This window comes from Musa acuminata, chromosome BXJ1-6 (assembly GCF_036884655.1).
Source record: "Musa acuminata AAA Group cultivar baxijiao chromosome BXJ1-6, Cavendish_Baxijiao_AAA, whole genome shotgun sequence".
Classification (NCBI taxonomy): domain Eukaryota; kingdom Viridiplantae; phylum Streptophyta; class Magnoliopsida; order Zingiberales; family Musaceae; genus Musa; species Musa acuminata.
This window is the reverse complement of record NC_088332.1, coordinates 8,387,330-8,400,607: the sequence shown is the minus strand read 5'-3', so window position 1 is coordinate 8,400,607 and position 13,278 is coordinate 8,387,330. Positions and strand designations below refer to the sequence as shown.

The following is a 13,278-nucleotide window of genomic DNA, read 5'->3' as shown; positions in this document are numbered from 1 at the left end:
AGTAACTCCCGATCATACCTCCATATGATCTCATCCCTCACGGGACGGATTGTGTGTATCGCATTGCCACGAACTGTTCCACCACGATCCGCTGCACCATGTCGCCTCCTGGTGACATCTCCATTGTATTCTGATCCCTGTGGAATAAACTCGAATTGTGAACCCTCCATGTGTGTGCTAGTCATAGGTGCCCAGCAAGCCAATCACGTGAGTGATGGCACGTGTGACTTGATACAGAATCTTTTTGCTTATTATATTTTGGCATATATCACTTTATAACTATTGCATAAATGCATATATATTGTGATGTCCTTGGATTTGTGCAATGGGAATCGGATCGTGATGAGATCACGATAATGAGATCGTTTCACCTTTAAATACATATCCTAAATAATCCCGGTCATAGGTTACTCGAGAGGGACATCGTGATAACCGGATAGACTGGTGTGCTGTATACCCGTCCATATGATGGATGCAGCTGGTCTCATAGCTGCTCGTGTAGGGACACTAGGGATACAGTACAGGTGCTCATTGGAGAATGAGTTCACTGATTGATCCGCTTACGGAATGCTGGATGGTTGATGATGCCTTATTGTCAGACAGCGATTCCATAGTCCTAGTGGTGTATCTGGTCCTTAGACTTGAGACACCAAGGATGTCCTGTATGAGTGCTCCACTCTTTGATACCAGACTTATAGGTTTGACTGTTCTCAGATCTAGTACAGCTGGTCATTGGGAGTGGTAGTCGACCTTACGAGGACTATTGAGTGTCGACAGAGGATCATCCACTCTCGGCGTCATGAGAGGAATATCCTATGTGTTCTTGCTCAGACAAATCCCTGGCCAGGGTCATTCGGGTTGAGAGAGAAAGAGTTCTCCGGGAGAATCCGATTAGAGCGAGACTCGAGTAGAAACCGTATGGGTCTGACAGCACCATGCTCGATATACGGTCTCTGGGATATTAGATGGATGAGGGACTATAGGTACATGGTAACTGAGGACAGACAGGTCCAATGGATTGGATTCCCCTGTATCGTCTGGGGACTACGGCGTAGTGGCCTAGTACTTCCGTAGTCGATGAGTCGAGTGAATTATTACAGAGATAATAATTCACTAAGTTAGAAGGAGTTCTGACAGGTATGACTCACGGCCAGCTCGATATTGGGCCTAGAGGGTCACACACATATGGTAGGCATTGCGATGAGTAGAGGTTCGGATATGAGATATCCGACGGAGCCCTTGTCTTATTGGATGCAGATCCAATACCCACTAGGAAAAGGACCCATTAGGGTTTTGACACGGGATCTCTATAAATAGGAGGGATTCACAGCCTCATAGGCTAGAGTCTTTGCTTGCCCTTCCTATTCTCCTCTCCCTCTCCACCTCAGAGTAGGCCTGGAGTTTTGAGGAGCGTCGTCGCAACCCTGCTGTGTAGATCACCGCTAGAGAGGAGGACGCTTGACCTCCTTCACCCTCTCCTAAGGATCTGCAAGGAAACAGGGATATACGATCTCCCTAGGTAACACAATCTCTATACGCAGTTTTGTGTTTTGCGGATTTTGCGCACCAATCTTCGCACGACGACGAACATCTTTTTGGGGAATCGGGGATTTTTGTTTTCTTGTTCTTCCGCTGCGCATATGATGTCGCCCCCAATGATTTCCCAACAGTGTGGCCTCTGCGGACATGAACCAAACTTTTCGTTTATTCTTCATCTAGCATTGACCTTTCAAAAATTCTCTGACCGGAGCAATCCCCACAGAGATCGGGTACCTTTACGACACTTCAAACTTTAAATCTATCAAGAAATAGCATTGGAGGTATGATTCCGAGTACTATTGGCGGAATGAAATCACTGGAAACTCTTGACTTATCATTCAATGACTTGTCCGGATCCATTCCTCAAAGCTTATCAGGCCTGAATTATCTGAGTGACTTGAATCTGTCTTATAACAATCTATCAGGAGCCATTCCATCGGGTTATCAACTTCAAACACTTGCAGCATCCAGTTACATCGGTAATGCGAATCTTTGTGGCCCTCCGGTTAGCAAGAGTTGCCTCGAGAAGACAAATATCAATGCGACATACGAGGAGGAGGAAGAAGGATTTCATGCCTTTTCATTTTACTTTGGCATCACACTCGGTTATTTGGTTGGACAGTGGTGCGTGTTTATCATCATGCTATTTAAGGAAGATTGGAGGATGTTTTATTTTCGAATGATTGATCGATTATATGACAAAGCGTGTGTGGCAATCAAGATAAAGATCAACGGATGGAGGATCAATAAAGGAGAGAGACGTACTCAAAAGTGAAGGTAACGTTATTGTATTATACATAATGTGTTTGAGTACTCAAAAGGGACGTACTCAAAAGTTAATGAATTCCCATTTGCTTCACTTCATTTATTTGAATTTTGTGTTCATACTTCTACATTAAAAATATATGTATATCACTTTGCTCCTATCTTCCATTAGAAGTTTTATGTCTTCGTTAACTTGCAGACTAAAATGTCGACTTGATGACGATGATGTTAGGCACTTCTCGCGATATTTGATAGCCCCCTTACAAGGCTGGTAGGCTGCAGGCTGTCTATGTGAAAACAGAGACAGGGAGTTCTTATTGAAATCAAACCATATGTCCGCATCCCGAGGCCTTTCAAGCGTTTCTGTGGTCTATCACTGTTTCCCCGTCAAGCATTGTATATGTGGGTTCAATCAATTTAATCTGTGACAATATCTACATCCCTTTTGTAATTGCTGCAGCCCAATTGTTCCAAAAATGAAGTACGAAGCGGGAGAAACTTCTTGGTGTAATAAAGAACCCTGTGACTCGCCATTTGCCTGTCAATTCCAAGAAAATAGGTGATAACTTGCATATTTGTTTCTTCTTTGATAGCAACTCCATGATAATTGCTTGTTTGATTTGGTCCCTTTCAACACGGATAATGTACACCTCATCCGATATCGATGTTGCATTTAGTGTAGGTGGCAACATCAATTCTCTTTCGAGGGAAAACATATGTGTCGTTTCGGTGCATTTGAGTGCTTTTGAGGCTGTGGGACAAGTCATATTCCTTGCGTGTGAAAGAGTTAAGATGCGTCGATGATGAAATAAGATACCGAGTGAGAACTCCTGAGGAGAAACGAAGATGTAAATGAAAACTCTGAAAAAGAAAAGATCAGGAAAATACCCTCTTTACTTTCTCGACGTGGAAGAAAAACATGCAAGAAGCTTATGAGAAAACCTAAGAAAGATGAACTATATTAAAGTTGGGAAATCGATAATTCGACACGAGGTGGTATTGCGGACGACAACCCCTAGTATTATCGATTGACGGTGGTGTTAGGCCAGATGTTGCATGAAGTTGAAGAACATCTGTTTCAAGTTTGAAATCCAGTACCAATCTCTTTCTTTGGTTAAATGGCGGGGTGGAAACCAAGTTTGACTAAGGTACACTATCATGCACTGCAGGACCAGAAGCAGTCAAATACCACATAAGTCAAGTCTTTATTTATCTCTATCGCCACCAGCGCATCAATCTCCGCGTTTCACTGGAGTCTGGGAAGGAGGGCCATCACTCCCACACAGCGACTCTATATATGGACTTGTCCTCCACGGCCTGCCATCTCTCAGGACACTATGCATTCACCAAATAGCATGGCCTCTTGCAGCAGAAGCACACACCCTGTGCCACCGCACTACTCTTTCGGGCTTTGGCTTACGAGCATTCTTTTGTTCACGGAGGCAACAACGCCGACGACGAAGGGGTGCGTAGAGGGCGAGAGGGACGCCCTCCTCGACTTCAAAACCGGCATCGTCAAGGATCCTTCCAGCCGTTTGTCATCATGGCGAGGCCGAGTAGACTGCTGCAGATGGAGCGGGGTGGTCTGTGACAACAGAACCGGCCATGTCGTGGAGCTCAACCTCCATAATTCAGACCCTAATTACAGTGAGACGTCTATCGGAGGTGAGATCAGACCATCCTTGCTCCTGCTAACTCATTTGGAGCGTCTCAACCTCAGCCACAATGACTTCGGTGGGATCCAAATCCCGAAATTTTTGGGTTCCCTTACCAAGTTGACGTATCTCGACCTCTCCTGGTCCAACTTCGGCGGAGCCATTCCGCCCCAGCTGGGCAACCTGTCCAGCCTCCGCTCGCTCGGTCTCCATTCGTATGGCTTATCGAGCGATCGCCTGCACTGGCTCTCGCGTCTCACTTCCTTGAGATACCTCGACATGAGCGGTGTGAACCTTTCCATAGCCTCCCACGATTGGCTTCACTCAATGAACATGTTGTCCTCACTGGAGGAGCTACATTTACCATACTGTTGCCTCACCGACCTCCCCTCTTCTCTTTCCCATGTCAACCTCACAGCACTGGCCACTCTCGATCTCCGTGGCAACCACTTCAACTCCACCTTCCCCGACTGGCTATGGAAACTCCACAACCTCTCTTATCTTGATCTCAGTTTTTCTATGTTTCATGGTGCCATATCTGCTGGGATTGGAAATTTGACTGGTCTAAGAGAACTTCATCTGAGTGATAATTCACTTTCAGGTCCCGTGCCCATTGAGATTGGAATTTGTAATAGTCTAAAACTTATCGATCTGAGTGATAATTCACTCTTCGGAGTCATACCTGCTGGGATTGGGAATTTGACTATTCTAGGAGTGCTTTATCTTAACGATAATTCACTCTTCGGAGTCATACCTGCTGGGATTGGGAATTTGACTAGTCTAAGAGAGCTTTATCTTGATCATAATTCACTCTTCGGAGTCATACCTGCTGGGATTGGGAATTTGACTAGTCTAGGAGTGCTTTATCTTAACGATAATTCACTTTCAGGTCCCATACCCATTGAGATTGGCAAGCTTTCCAACCTCACTATTCTTTCTCTGTCTAGTAATTCCCTGGAGGGTACCATGTCTGAACTCCATTTCGCTAACTTAACCAAACTAAGTGAGCTTGATCTATTCGAAAACTCCCTAGTCATCTCAATAGACCACAATTGGGTTCCTCCTTTTCAACTCCGATCCATTAAACTGAGTTCTTGTAAGTTGGGTCCTACATTTCCAAGATGGCTCCGTTCACAAAACTCCATTAAGGATTTGGATATGTCGAACACAAGCATCGAGGATGCCTTGCCTGATTGGTTTTGGAACACTTCTGCTTCTTCTTCTATAAATCTCTCCCAAAATCAGATTAGCGGCACTTTGCCTGATTTGATCTTTTCATCCATTCTTTACCTTGTCAACATTATAGATCTTTCAAATAATAATTTGACAGGAGAAATCCCAATTGAAATTGGGTCTCTTTCAATGCTCCAAACTTTAAATCTATCCAGAAACAATTTTGTCGGCCAAATTCCGGCGGCAATTGGTGCCATGAAATCATTGGAAACAACATTAGGCCGGACGTGGAAATGGAATCCCACTTTAGAGCATCGTGCTTGCGAAGGCGGGAGACTCGGTGAAGTCAATGGTGGGGTCATTTCGTGACTCCATCGATCATGCCAGTTTACTCGTCATTTGCATCCCACGAAACCAGCAGCAGCAGCAGCCGGTGGTGGTGTCGATTTGATGACTCCACACATTTGGCACTCACTGTATATATATATACAGATTCTTGTAGTACGATGCATTTGAATAACTTCCATTCCAGCACACTAATCGACGGATGGGATGCGGGATGGAGACCGAGGATCCAGTGGCGGAAGATTTCGTGCCAACAGGGAAGGACGTGTTACAGACGCGCAAGAACTAACCAAACCTATTCTTTGGTTTGACGGATAAAGGAGGAGATGAGACTACAAATGGTGGTGGGTCTAAGCAGTAGAGTTGGAAGATAAGGGAGGAGAAGAAAATGGCCACGACAAGATGGAAGTGATGAGATTGGGTGGTAAAGAAGAGAAAGGCTATAGATTTCAAGTAGAACGAGTGACGAAGGATGAAGAGCACGCATGTAAGGCAGCTATTTATGTAATATAAATAGATATAGTTGCATTCATTTACATACATCAAAAGAAAGTAATCGAGTAACATTCTTTTCCATCCTCATCGAATCACTAATGTACACCGAGTGGTGATGGTTTCTAGTTGAGATCTAATTTTCCATCGGACTAAATCACCCCTTAGAATTCCGATGAATGATTTGGTCCCTTTCAACTCGGATAATGCACACCTCGTTCGATATCGATGCAGCATTTAGTGTAGGTGGCAAACATGCGTTCTTTCGGTGCATTTTAGTGCTTCTGAGGCTGTGGGACAAGTCATATTCCTTACGCGTGAAAGAGTTCAGACGCGTCGATGATGATATAAGATACCGAGTGAGAACTCCTGAGGAGAAACGAAGATGTAAACGAAAACTTTGGAAAGGAAAAGATCAGGAAAATGCCCTCTTTAATTTCTCGACGTGGAAGAAAAACATGCAAAAAGCTTCAGAGAAAACCTCGGAAAGATGAACTATATTAAAGTTGGGAAACCGATGATTTGACACGACGTGGTATTGCGGACGACAACCCCTAGTATTATCGATTGACGGTGGTGTTAGGCCAGATGTTGCATGAAGTTGAAGAACATCTGTTTCAAGTTTGAAATCCAGTACCAATCTCTTTCTTTGTTTAAATGGCGGGGTGGAAACCAAGTTTGACTAAGGTACACTATCATGCACTGCAGGACCAGAAGGAGTCAAATACCACATAAGTCAAGTCTTTATTTATCTCTATCGCCACCAGCGCATCAATCTCGGCGTTTCACGGGAGTCTGGGATGGGAGGGCCATCACGCCCCCACACCGACTCTATATATACATGTCCTCCGCCGCCTTCCATCTCTCAGAACACTATCCACTCACCAAATAGCATCATGGGCTATTGCACCAGAAGCACACACCCTGTGCCACGGCACTACTCTTTCGGGCTTTGGCTTACGAGCATTCTTTTGTTCACGGCGGCAACAACGCCGACGACGAAGGGGTTCGTAGAGGGCGAGAGGGACGCCCTCCTCGACTTCAAAACCGGCATCGTCAAGGATCCTTCCAGCCGTTTGTCATCATGGCGAGGCCTGTCCAGGCTCCGCTATCTCGACCTAAATTCACTATATGACTTAACGATCGATGGCCTGCACTGGCTCTCGCGTCTCACTTCCTTGAGATACCTCGACATGAGCTTTGTGAAACTTTCCATGGCCTCCCACAATTGGCTTCAAGCGGTGAACATGTTGTCCTCACTGGAGGAGCTACATTTACCATACTGTGGCCTCACCGACCTCCCCTCTTCTCTTTCCCATGTCAACCTCACAGCACTGGCCACTCTTGATCTCCATGGCAACCACTTCAACTCCACCTTCCCCGACTGGCTATGGAAACTCCACAACCTCTCTTATCTTGATCTCAGTTTTTCTATGTTTCATGGTGCCATATCTGCTGGGATTGGAAATTTGACTGGTCTAAGAGAACTTCATCTGAGTGATAATTCACTTTCAGGTCCCGTGCCCATTGAGATTGGAATTTGTAATAGTCTAAAACTTATCTATCTAAGTTATAATTCACTCTTTGGACCCATACCTGTTGAGATTGGGAATTTGACTAGTCTAAGAGAGCTTTATCTTGATCATAATTCACTCTTCGGAGTCATACCTGCTGGGATTGGGAAATTGACTGGTCTAAGAGAGCTTTATCTTGATCATAATTCACTCTTCGGAGTCATACCTGCTGGGATTGGGAAGTTGACTGGTCTAAGAGAGCTTCGTCTTAACGATAATTCACTTTCAGGTCCCATACCCATTGAGATTGGCACGCTTTCCAACCTCACCGTTCTTTCTCTCTCCAGTAATTCCCTAGAGGGCACCATGTCTGAACTCCATTTCGCTAACTTAACCAAACTAAGTGAGCTTGATCTAATCGGAAACTCCCTAGTCATCTCAATAGACCACAATTGGGTTCCTCCTTTTCAACTCCGATCCATTAAACTGAGTTCTTGTAAGTTGGGTCCTGCGTTCCCAAGATGGCTCCGTTCACAAAACTCCATTAAATATTTGGATATGTCGAACACAAGCATCGAGGACGTCTTGCCTGATTGGTTTTGGAATAACTCTGCTTCTTTTATAAATCTCTCCCAAAATCAAATTAACGGCACTTTGCCAACTTCCTTGGTTTTGCTATCTTACTTGCGTTATTTGAATCTGGCTTGTAATTCTTTATCAGGATCATTGCCATCAATCTTTCCCACACTAGAATTGAGAATCTTGGATCTCTCACGTAACCATATTAACGGGAGCATACCGTCCTTTATCTGCAACACTCGACGACTTGATATCCTCGATCTATCGAGCAACCAAATATCAGGTGAAATCCCTTCGTGTTGGCAGGAGACAAACTACTTTTCCTCCATTAATCTGGCAAATAACAAGCTTTCGGGAGAAATTCCCAGCTCTATTGAAAATTTGATTTGGCTTGAGTCTTTCCACTTAAACAATAATAAACTACATGGGCTTCTTCCATCGTCATTGAAAAATTGCAGTGCACTAGTTTTTCTTGATCTTGGCAATAATAAATTCTCGGGTAGCATACCTACATGGATTGCACAAAATTTTCTAGACCTAGAGGTACTCCGACTACGCTCAAATATGTTTTCCGGTAACATTCCTGCAGAGCTTGGGCAACTTGCTTATCTACATGTTATCGACCTTGCTAACAATAAATTATCAGGGCCAATTCCACACTCCTTTGGCAATTTAAATGCTGCAATGACTCATTGGAAACAGCATTTGACTCGTCGAGACAAACAAGTATTTTATAGTCCCTTTGTAAAGGACCGCCCTGCTTTGTTGCCTTTTGACAAATATGAAGATAGCATCGCTCTAACTATAAAGGGAAGATATTATAATTTTTCAATCATTCTTTACCTTGTCAACATTATAGATCTTTCAAACAATAATTTGACAGGAGAAATCCCAATTGAAATTGGGTCTCTTTCAATGCTCCAAACTTTAAATCTATCAAGAAACAGTTTTGTCGGCCAAATTCCAGCAGCAATTGGTGCCATGAAATCATTGGAAACTCTGGATCTGTCATTCAATAAGTTATCCGGAGTCATTCCTCAAAGCTTTTCGGCGTTATATTCTTTGAGTCACTTGAATCTGTCTTACAACAATCTATCGGGAGCGATTCCATCGGGGAATCAACTTCGAACGCTGGAGGATGCATCCATTTATATCGGAAATGTCCATCTCTGTGGACCTCCGGTGACCAAGAGTTGCTCCGACGATCCCAACGTCGATTCGACGGAGGAGGAGTACGAACAAGGATCTCATGTGCTGTCATTTTACTTTGGTACCGGGCTCGGATATTTGGTCGGCTTATGGAGTGTGTTCGTGATCATGCTGTTCAAGAAAGATTGGAGGCTCTTCTATTTTGCAACGGTGGACAAGATGTACGACAAAGCTTATGTGGCAATCAAGATAAGAATGCGAAATTGGCATGACGCAGCTGGTCGAATGTGACGCAAGTTTCTTTCGTGTTATAAGTGTGATCCACTTCATCTGTCAAAAAGGATCTCGTTTTGAAGATTATGAAATGTTAATCTCAAACTCTGTTTCTGTTCCCATGTAGGAGGCATCGAGAACAACTCGTCTGGTTTGGGAATCCTTCTTCTTCTATCATTGACCGCACAGATCTCTCTCGCATAAACAGGCACCATCGGACGACAAAACTGCACTGATTTAACATTGTTATCAGTTTTCGCTACGAGTGGTTCCTTAGCCGAAGTGTGATATAAAGATCACCATTCTGCACAGATTATTTTCAATGTCGTCGGTGATCACATGGTGTTCTTGATATTTCGCATCGTTGATCGTTGGGCGCTGTGATGAGCCATTGTTTTTAGGGTGTATGATCGCTGTCTGTTGTACTACGACGTCCTTGGCGATCCATTGCATGGTTCCTTTGGCATTTTGCAGTGACGATCTCACGGTTTGGATGTGGCTTCTCTCCTTTGCCATCACGAAATCAAGATTTACTCCACGTTTCGGAAATCCATCTTCCGATGCACCAAGTCGCATCGACGATTCGTATCGATGTTTACTCGATAGACTGCAAGTAGAGCGAGCAGCCCAACTTACCATTGCGGTGCTTGCGTGAAAGGTAGCCGCCACGGGAGGGATCCCACCGAGGCTGAGGCGATGGGTAAAGACAGAGAATGGGCTTATTTCGATGCCTTTATATAGTCTAAAATTACATATGAATTCACAATTAAGAATGAAAGATGTGATGATGATGATGTTGAACAAAAATTAAACTCCCATCTCTTGCATCTAATTTTCAATTATCTTTTTTACGAATTATTGAAGCAGCAAAGTAATAGCCCGGAAGATTGTGTGCGATGAACGGCAGGTCAAACAAGGCTTTGGAGTAGAGCCAGTGTGGAACCCAATCTGAGGAGGGCCATTGATTGGCCATGTCCTTCCAAGAACAGTATCTTAGTTCGCAAATCTCTTTCAAGACCATCGGTCTTTGCTTTGTTGTTACATACGCGCGCAAGAACTAACAAAACCTATTCTTACTTCTTTGACACTTTTGACGATCGGAGGATCTTCTACTTCCAAGTTATGGATAACATATATGACAGTTTATGTAGCAATCAAGATACGGATCGCTAGGTTGACGATGACTATCTCTACGCATAATCTTAAGTGCAATTTTGTAGAAAACGAAAGAGATAAAAAGAAATGCAGCCATTTCTTTCGCTCGTGTGGGAACAATTACCCACAAAATTCATCACAGAAATGGTGGGAAATCCTCATCATCTTCACCACTCGTGTTTCCAACGAATCAATTTGTTGCGTGCCTTTGGGTTCCCAACAAAGACTTCCACACATGTGAAAGCGAAGCGTGCGTTCCGCTACAAACTTCGTTGAGTCTCCCTCTTTCGGAAGGACGCTACATGTAAAGCGATGGGTTACCGTGTTATCTTGGGTGAGGAATCGTTTGCGGTGGGTCGGAGTCTTCATCCACGTTATCTTCCGTGATGACGTTTGACATGTGGTGGCGACATTCCGACTCCTGGAATAAGGTATTCATCGCCTCCATACATTTTATCTTGGCTGAGAAGATAACGCGTTCCGATGTGCGGACATCAGAATCAAACCGTGTGGAATGAGGGAGGCATGAATTAGATTCCACACTATCGCATTTGGGCCGAATGAGACGTTCTACGCAATCCAACAAGGCCAATTAAATGGCAGTATCTTTCGAGTTTGAAATCCAGCATCAATCTCTTTCGTTCTTGCGAACCGAGCCCCAATTTTGAGACCCAGGCAGGGTAGAAACCAAGTTCGAGGAAGCTACACGGTGCACGGACTGCAGGTTCAGCAGGAGTCGTATCCCACAAAAGTCAAGTTTTTTTATCTATCTATCGCTACCAGTGCATCAATCTTCACGTTTCACAGGAGTCTATGATGGGTTGGGGATGGGAGGGCCATCACGCCCCCACACCCACTCTATATATACATGTCCTCCACCGCTTGCCATCTCTCAGTACACTATGCACTCACCAAATAGCATCATGGCCTCTTGCGCCAGAAGCACGCACCCTGTGCCACGGCACTACTCTTTCGGGCTTTGGCTTACGAGCATTCTTTTGTTCACGGCGGCAACAACGCCGACGACGAAGGGGTGCGTAGAGGGCGAGAGGGACGCCCTCCTCGACTTCAAAACTGGCATCGTCAAGGATCCTTCCAGCCGTTTGTCATCATGGCAAGGCCGAGTAGACTGCTGCAGATGGAGCGGGGTGGTCTGTGACAACGGCCATGTCGTGGAGCTCAACCTCCAGAATTTCGACCCTGATAACGATGAGACGTCTATCGGAGGTGAGATCAGACCATCCTTGCTCCTGCTAACTCATTTGGAGCGCCTCGACCTCAGCTACAATGACTTATCGACCGATGGCCTGCACTGGCTCTCGGGTCTCACTTCCTTGAGATACCTCGACATGAGCTTTGTGAACCTTTCCATGGCCTCCCACGATTGGCTTCAAGCAGTGAACATGTTGTCCTCACTAGAGGAGCTACATTTACATGACTGTGGCCTCACCGACATCCCCTCTTCTCTTTCCCATGTCAACCTCACAACACTGGCCACTCTGGACATCAGTGACAACCTCTTCAACTCCACCATCCCCAACTGGCTATGGAAACTCCACAGACTCTCTTATCTTGATCTCAGTTTTTCTATGTTTCATGGTAACATATCCGCTGGGATTGGAAATTTGGCCGATCTAAGAGAACTTCGTCTTAGTGATAATTCACTTTCAGGTCCCGTACCCACTGAGATTGGAAATTTGAACAGTCTACAACTTATCAATCTCACGAATAATTTACTCTCTGGATCGTTACCTACTGAGATTGGCAAGCTTTCCAACCTCACCGTTCTTTCTCTCTCTACTAATTGCCTAGAGGGCACCGTGTCTGAACTCCATTTCGCTCGCTTAACCAAACTAAGTGAGCTCGATCTATCCGAAAACTCCCTAGTCATCTCAGTAGACTATAATTGGGTTCCTCCTTTTCAACTCCAATCCATTCAACTGAAGTCTTGTAAGTTGGGGCCTGCATTTCCAAGATGGCTCCGTTCACAGAACTCCATTGAGAATTTGGATTTGTCGAACACAAGCATCGAGGACGTCTTGCCTGATTGGTTTTGTTACATTTCCGCTTTTTCTATAAATCTCTCCCAAAATCAGATTAATGGTACTTTGCCAACTTTCTTGGAGCAAATGACAAACCTAGCCACTCTGAAACTAAGTATGAATTTGCTTGAAGGCCCTATTCCTCGTTTGCCACCTTACTTGCGTTATTTGTATCTGTATAATAATTCCTTTTCGGGATCGTTGCCATCAATCTCTCGCCCACTAGAATTGGAACTGTTGGATCTCTCACATAACCATATCAGTGGGAACATACCATCATTTATCTGCAACTTGACACAACTTCGTATCCTCGATCTATCGAGCAACCAAATATCAGGTGAAATCCCTTGGTGTTGGCAAGAGACAAACTTTATTATCTACATTAATCTAGCAGATAATAATCTCTCGGGAGAAATTCCTAGCTCTATTGAAAAGTTGACTCAGCTTCGGTCTTTGCACTTAAACAATAATAGTCTTCATGGGCATCTTCCTCTGTCATTGCAACATTGCAGTGGACTAGTTTTTCTTGATCTTGGCGATAATAAATTCTCAGGTAGCATACCTACGTGGATTGCACAAAACTTTCAAAACCTAGAG

General features: G+C 44.5%; 2 protein-coding genes and 1 long non-coding RNA gene across 3 annotated transcripts; all 3 read left to right on the top strand.

Annotated features, from left to right (window-relative positions):
- Positions 1 to 1,176: 1,176 nt before the first annotated feature.
- Positions 1,177 to 2,885, top strand: LOC135677683 (uncharacterized). Its single transcript, XR_010514727.1, has 2 exons — positions 1,177 to 2,316; positions 2,504 to 2,885. It is a non-coding gene; the product is annotated as an uncharacterized LOC135677683 (long non-coding RNA).
- A 774-nt stretch (positions 2,886 to 3,659) lies between these two features.
- Positions 3,660 to 5,501, top strand: LOC135675436 (receptor-like protein EIX2). The gene has a single exon (XM_065185590.1). The coding sequence runs from the start codon at positions 3,660 to 3,662 to the stop codon at positions 5,499 to 5,501; it is 1,842 nt and encodes a 613-aa protein (XP_065041662.1).
- A 1,268-nt stretch (positions 5,502 to 6,769) lies between these two features.
- On the top strand, positions 6,770 to 9,502 carry LOC135675435 (LRR receptor-like serine/threonine-protein kinase GSO2). Its single transcript, XM_065185589.1, has 2 exons — positions 6,770 to 7,829; positions 8,946 to 9,502. The coding sequence occupies exons 1-2, from the start codon at positions 6,770 to 6,772 to the stop codon at positions 9,500 to 9,502; spliced, it is 1,617 nt and encodes a 538-aa protein (XP_065041661.1).
- Positions 9,503 to 13,278: the final 3,776 nt, after the last annotated feature.